A 7,133-nucleotide genomic window follows, 5' to 3' on the forward strand; every position below is an offset into this window, starting at 1 on the left:
CCTCATGGCTTTCTCAGCCTGCTTTCTTATAGAACCCAGAACCACCAGCCCAGGATGGCACCACCCACAACTAAGAAAATGCCTTACAGGCTTGCCTACAGCCTGGTGTTTTGGAGGCATTTTCTTAATCGAGGTTTCCTCCTCTCAGATTACTTTAGTGCATATCAAGTTGACATAAAGCTATCCAGCACATAAACACACAAAGAAAAAAATGTACCTCAAAACTATACAAATCTTCAAAGACAATATAACAGAAAATAACAAAGGTTATGCAAAAAACAGAAAATAACTAACAAAATGACAAGAATAGATTGTTACATACTACTAATAATCTTTAATGCAAGTAACTTGTAGTCCCTAACTAAAAGATGTGGATAAAAAGACAGGGAAAGAAGAAACAATACCCATCTATATGCTTCTTGCAACAAACTCACCCTACTGGTAATAAAACATATAGACGACATGATAAATTAAAAGATGGAAAAGAGATATTTCCTGCAAGTAGAAAAGGATACCAAGCAAAAGTAGTAATATTTAAATCAGATAAAAACCAGCTTTTAGCAGTCAACTTTAAATTATCATAATGATTATGAAAGGATTAATTTATAAAGAAAATAAGACTTATTTGGGCTCAATTATGGGGGCTCTCTTCTAGTGTGCGATGAGGGGCTGACAAGATGGTTCAGCAGGTAAAGGGGCTTGTTACACAATCCTGACGACCTGAGTTCAATCCCTAGAACCCACATAAAGGTGAAAGGAGGGAACCAACTCCGCAATGCTGGGCTGAATCCAATAGGTGCACTGTGGCCTTGTGCGTACTCAAAGTGCCCACTACCAACTGAGCCACTGACGATACTCTGACTGCTTAATCTTTTAGTGTAGGGAACTACACTAGTTGTTGGTTTTTTTAAACGTTATAACTAATCTTTCATTCGTGGCATAAACACAATGGGCCAATAAGTTTGGGCTTGATAAAAAAATTAATTTAACTGTTTGTTTTCACTACAAAATTAAAAATGTCTTGAAATAGTTATATAAAGTATAAAGCAGGCACATCAAACTTATCTAGTCACAAAGACTGGGAGACACGTCCTCGGGTGGTCACAAGTGATACTGACGGAAGAGGAAATACCTCTGGCGGTTTTCTCGTTCAGATTCACCCCATACTTTGCCAAGGCTCTAACTACATCACTTTTCCCAGCCATGCAAGCTGCATACAGCAGGTTTCTCCCAACAATGTCTTCTTCCAGAAGCAGTTGCACAGCGTGCTCATGGTGAGGGTGTTCGGGATCCTCGAAAATCTTCTGCAAACCTTCTACATCCCCCGTGAGAGCCGGCTGCAAGAGGGGGTTCTCTGGGCCTGTTTCATTTGCTTCTTCTTGGAATTCTTCATAGTCTTGCTTGGAGGAAAATACTGACTTTTCTGAACCCTCTGATTCTAGAGATCCTTCTGGCTCCATTCACTCCAGCAATACCTAGCACTGAGGGGAAGGGGAAGAAGGCAATTCAAACATATCAGTATTTGTATATTTACTTTTTTAATTTATTGAGACAGAGTCTCACTATGCAGTTCTGGCTGACCTGAACCTGCTCTGTAAGCCAGCTGGCTTTGAACACTCCAGATCCACCTACTTTCTTCCCAAGTGCTGAGATTAAAGGCTACTTATTTATCTTTAATCAGTTCACTGACAATATAAATGTAACAAAAATATGTACTTGAAAATAATTATGATCATAAAATAAGCTGCTTTAGCCGGGCATTGGTGGCACACGCCTGTAATCCCAGCACTCTGGAGGCAGAGACAGGCAGATCTCTGTGAGTTCGAGGCCAGCCTTGTCTACAAGAGCTAGTTCCAGGACAGGCTCCAAAGCTACAGAGAAACCCTGTCTCGAAAAAGAAAAAAGCTGCTTTAGCCATTTGATCAATAAAATCTACAATGAGTAAACATGTGGCCTCAGTATATGACAAAATACTAAGTATATAATATAAATAGTAAATTCAATAGGAACAGATCAAAATGAACTAAATTCATTAGGAAAAAATCAAAAGAGAATTGTTAAATAAATTTATCTGCCTAAAAATGATTCTTGTAAGGGAGAATTAAGAAATACAGTTGGATCATTAGAGCCAAATTACCAAGACTTAAAAAAATTAGGCACTAGCTTTTAAACAGAATCTATTCAAACAGAATTTATTAACTTATTATGTATTGAAAATTTATCAATGTTATTTAAACGTTTATATAAATTAAAAACACATTTGTTTTGTTTTGAGATGTTTTGCCTTTCCATGTAGCCCTGGATGGCCTGAAACTTGCTCTGTAGACCAGACTGGCCTGGAATTTGCGGTGATCCCCCTGCCTCTACATCCTTGGTGCTGGGATTACAGGTGTGGGCTACTATACCCAGTTTTAAACAAACAAGTTTGTCTTCTTTCCTCAACAATCTCCTCTACACACAGGAGAAAATATAGCATGAACAAAATCTATGTTACAAAAAGTGACAAACAGTAAGTGCCATAACATGAAATTCTATGGGACTCTAGAGAAGCCAAAATTAATTCCGGTCAATTAAGGAAATCTTAACAGGGCTCACTCTGATGGAATGTATATCAAACTGGAAATGACTCAGGGAAGAGTACCATGGTCCCCCATACACACCAAATGTTATGCCCTCACACCAAATGTTATGCCCTCACACCAAATGTTATGACATCACATCAAATATTATGACATCACTATGTACTCAGAACAGCAAAATCCTTAAGGGGAACATCGTGCCCAGAAACGGGAGAGATGACTCGGCAGGCAGGAGCGCTTATTGCTATTGCAGAGGCCCTGGGTTTGGTTCCCAGTACCCACCTGGCGGCTCACAAGCACTTCTACCTCTAGTTTCAGGTCTGCTCTGGGCTCCTGCATATACCTGGCATGTATAAATTTATGCAGGCTCACATACACACATCTGAATAAAAATAACTTTATTTTTTTAAATAAAAAACTAAAGATAGCAGTTGAATAGGATGAGTTTCAGCAGTACACCATGTGACCAGATTCTTCTGCTGTGGCTCACAGTACCCTGCTCCAGATGTCCATGCCTTGTGAATTCCATCACCTTTTGGCATGGACTGCACATCGCTTCTAACGAATGGACACAGCGGCAAGAATAGTGTCCTAAGGGTGTGATGGATCCCAGTAGACTGTGGCTCATATTTTCTTCCTGGCTCTTCTCACACAGCAGAGGGAGCAACCTTTCAAGAGCCTGAGGGCAAACTCTGGCAACAGCTGGCCAGAAGAAGAGGCCCTTAGCCAAGAAGCCTATAAAGAGTTTAATTCTGACAAAAAACATTTAATGCGCTTGAAAGCAGCCCTGTCTTAGATGAACTTTACCTGGCCTGCAGCCTCCTGCGAGACACTGAAGTAAGGGAGCTAGTTAAACTGTACCCAGATTCCTGACACACAGAGACTGTGAGATAACCTGTGTGCTATTTTAAACACACCAAGCTTGGCTAATTTGTTCCTTAGTGCTAACTATAACAAGGTGCATAACTCAACACTATTTTGTTGAGAAAGCAAATTCAATGGCACATATAGAACAGAGAGTATCTTTGCTAAGTCAAAAGCAATTAAAGGTAAATTAACGTTTTAAACATGCAAGAAGATGCAACTAACACTCAGTGATGGTTTGAAAGAGACTGCCCCCACCCCACCCCTGTCATAGGCTTATATATTTGAATACTTGGTGCTGTTTGGGAAGGACAAACTTAGTGTTTGGGAAGGATACACCTACTTAGTAATGTGACCTTGTTGGAGGAGGTGTGTCACTGAGGCTGTGAGATTTCAAAAACCTATGACATTCCCTTTTGGCTCTCTTGGTTTCACATTAGTTTCTCAAAATGTGAGCTCTCAGCTACTGCTCCAACGGTATGCCTACCTGCCTGCTATAATACTCCTGGCCATGGTAGTCATGAACTGTGACCCTCTGAGACTGTAAGCCCCACATAAGAGCATTCTTTTATAAGTTGCCTTGGTCATCACAGCCATAGGAAAGTAACTAAGAAACAACACGTTTTAAAACAAGAGAGGGCTGGCATGGTGGACTATTCCTGTAGTCCCAAGGAATTGAGAGAGTGGGCATGCAGATTGCAAAAGCAAGACTTTTATTTTTGCAAATAAAACAATTGCAAAACAGATAAAGACCCATAGGCCATAGTTTTCTGATCCTATTCTTGAGACAAAACAAATATATTTTCTTTGCTCACATGTATACTAATATATTACACAAACTTCATAAACTATACAGGCATAGAGAGGAGGGAGGGTAGTGGGCCTATAATGTAGAATGTCACTCTTTTAATCTTCTTTATTATTATGTATCAAAAAGAAAAGGAGGAGGAAAAAGAAGAGGAGGGGAAGAGGAGAGGGGAAGTGGAAGGAAAGAAAAACAAAGCTAGATTGATCACAAGGTTCAAGATGTTTACCAAAAGGTTCTTGGCAATAAAGAACGAGCAAGACTGTGTTACTGAGAAGAACCTAGAGAGCAAGCCCACAGAGCCTTTTCATAAATAAACAAACCGAGTGGGGCCGTAGTGGTGCACACCTTTGATCCCAGCATTTGGGAGGCAGAGGCAGGTGGATCTCTATGAGTTTGAAGACAGCCTGGTGTACAAAGTGAGTTCCAGGACATCCAGGGCTGTCTCAAAAAAACAAATTTTAAAGAGAGAGAGAGAGAGAGAGAGAGAGAGAGAGAGAGAGAAGAGAAAAAAAGAGAAATCAACCAGCTTAGTGAAAACCACTGAAAATGAGCAGGCGGTACATGCACAGAGACAGGTGAAGGTTGCAGCGAGCAGTCTGAACTGGATTCTGCAGGCAATTGGCAGGTGATTGCTGAAGGAGCCAGTGCTGGGAACTAAGTGTATTTCAATAAAATTGATCTGACAAGCCTTGGTATGCATTAGATAAATCAGATTGGAGAGGCAAAAAGGAATGGCCAATTATACCATTACTGCAAAAGTTCAAACTAATGAGTGTAGCATGAATTCTAATTGGTACTACTAATAAAACCCAGAGTCAGATATAGGGGTTAATGCTGACGATCAGAGAAGCAGAGCGACTAGAGAGTTCTTTTACCTCTACCAATGCTAAGTAAGACCCGAGGGGTGATCCTGTCCTCAGACTGCATCTCCTGACTGCATCTGTCTCCACCAAACCTCAGACTACCTTGAGCTCCTGTCTCTTCCTGCCTTATATTCCTCTCTCCACCCAGCCATATTACTCCTATCTCCACCTCCCTAGTGCTCGGATTAAAGGTGTATACCACCACTCCCTGGCCTCTAGTGGCTTAGCTCAGCACTCTGATCTTCAGGCAAGCTTTATTTGTTAAAACACAAACACAATATCACTAGTTAGACAGCTCTAACTAGTCCCTCATCTAAGTCAGGTCCCACTGAGTTTCTTCCATTTCAAGGCTTCCTCCATTCAGGGTACTTATGGATACGGGCAAGAAACAAGAAAAGTAAACGAGGCCATTTTAGATTGTGATGTGATAATAAGCATGACGAAGAATCAGGAAACAACAGGGAAGGAAAGAGGAGGGAGAAGACTTAAAACAGGAGGGATAAGGAGAGGAGACTGACACAGGGCTGCCTAGGGTACCAGAAACGACAGCCTCAGGAAAATGGTACCTTCCAAGTAGGGGTCAAGGGTCAGATGGCACATTACTTGGCTTGTGTGGTCGACTGTGTACCACGTGGTTACTTCCTTTGTTGCAGGGGACCAATCACAGGTATCACACAAATAAATGGGTATGGCTGTGGCTAAAATATTTGCAAAATGGATATTGGCCCACAGGGCATAGTTTTCAGATCTCATTCTTAAGGAGACAAAACAAATTATGTTTTCTATGCCCAGATACATAATAATATGAAGCACAAGCTTAGTCATAGAGAGGGGAGAGGAGACTGAGCCTATGAAGTCAGAATGTCGCTAATTTATTTCATCTTCACTTAATTGAATTTTCTAGAGTGATGCTATAACCTGCTCTGACTTACTAAATGGTTATGAAAGGTCTAAAAACTTCTCGACTACACAGTGGGAACATTTAGAGGCTGCAAAGTACCAAAAATAGGAAATTACACAAGTGTGGTTGACAGCCCACAGTCTAATCAGCAACGGCAGAGACAAAGGACGTAAGGGCTGTAGGCTGAGCTTATTCTAACTGTAAGGAGGATGTGCTGCAACAACAGATTGGGAGAAGGTTCCAGAAGGATTTTCTTAGGGGGATGATACTTCAGTATCAGGGTGGCAAGGCTTAATGGTGATGAGACTGGAATCCTACAAACAAAGGGTAGGAAGGCAGGTGCGGCTCCCAAAGTTACAGTGGAGTCGACCCCGAAGGCTTTTCTAGCCAACTGAATTATTTCTTCAGGGAATAAAATAACAACAACAACAACAACAACAATAATAATAAAATAACTGTCTCTTAAGGATTCCTAAGTCCCAGCTCACAGAGGAGCTGGGTCCTCGCCCAGCGAAGTCAACTCTGAATACCCAGAAATTCAAAAAAGAGGAAAGGCCTGAGGATCCACTGACAGAAAGCCAGCCTTGGGCTATAACCAGGTCACCTGAAAAGAGAACAGTGATTCCCTGAGTTCTCCCTTTCGCCTTCCAGCCCTGCCCTTATGCAGCCTCGGGATGCTCAAAGCCTGGACAAGATGCGCAAGCCCCGGGACAAGATGCGCAAGCCCGTGGGAGACACAGGCTGAGGACGCCTTGGTTGACGCCCACACCGGCAGTCCCTACCACACGTAGGGATGATGTGGGTGTATCTTGCCCCATCGCCCCCGATCGCCCACCCAGGACCTCAGCGCCTGGACTCCTACTCACCTCTCCCAGGGCTCAGGCTTCCGCGGTTACCATGGCGACGGCGCACTTTGCGCAGCCGCACCTCACCCCAGCGCCTAGGTTCCAGCTGTGCGAGAAGGTCTGGGATGCAAAGGCACGGGACGCTGGAGTGGGAGAAGCTTAGAGGAATTCTCCCCCGAGTGACGAAAATTTGAGTTCCTCGGTGGCGTGCAGATGTTTTATTTTGTAAAAATATTCTGTAATTGGTCTGTTTTGAACAATTTTTAAACTGTA

At 42.3% G+C, this 7,133-nt stretch overlaps 1 protein-coding gene across 2 annotated transcripts in view; it reads right to left on the bottom strand.

Annotated features, from left to right (window-relative positions):
• The window catches only part of Ankrd45 (ankyrin repeat domain 45), a 30,031-nt gene extending 22,898 nt beyond the window's left edge, over positions 1–7,133 (bottom strand). Inside the window, exons 1-2 of one of the 2 annotated variants that reach the window (XM_041662731.1) lie at positions 6,882–7,133; positions 1,133–1,481 (exon numbers count right to left, since the gene is read on the bottom strand). In XM_041662731.1, coding sequence (XP_041518665.1) covers positions 1,133–1,460 — 328 coding nt within the window. In that variant the 5' untranslated portion in view covers positions 1,461–1,481; positions 6,882–7,133. The remainder of the gene's footprint in view (positions 1–1,132; positions 1,482–6,881) is intronic. The other variant, XM_041662730.1, reaches the window with a different exon arrangement.

Source organism: Microtus oregoni, unplaced genomic scaffold, assembly GCF_018167655.1.
Source record: "Microtus oregoni isolate MIOR12 unplaced genomic scaffold, Mior012 000013F_ref0000133, whole genome shotgun sequence".
Classification (NCBI taxonomy): Eukaryota; Metazoa; Chordata; class Mammalia; order Rodentia; family Cricetidae; genus Microtus; species Microtus oregoni.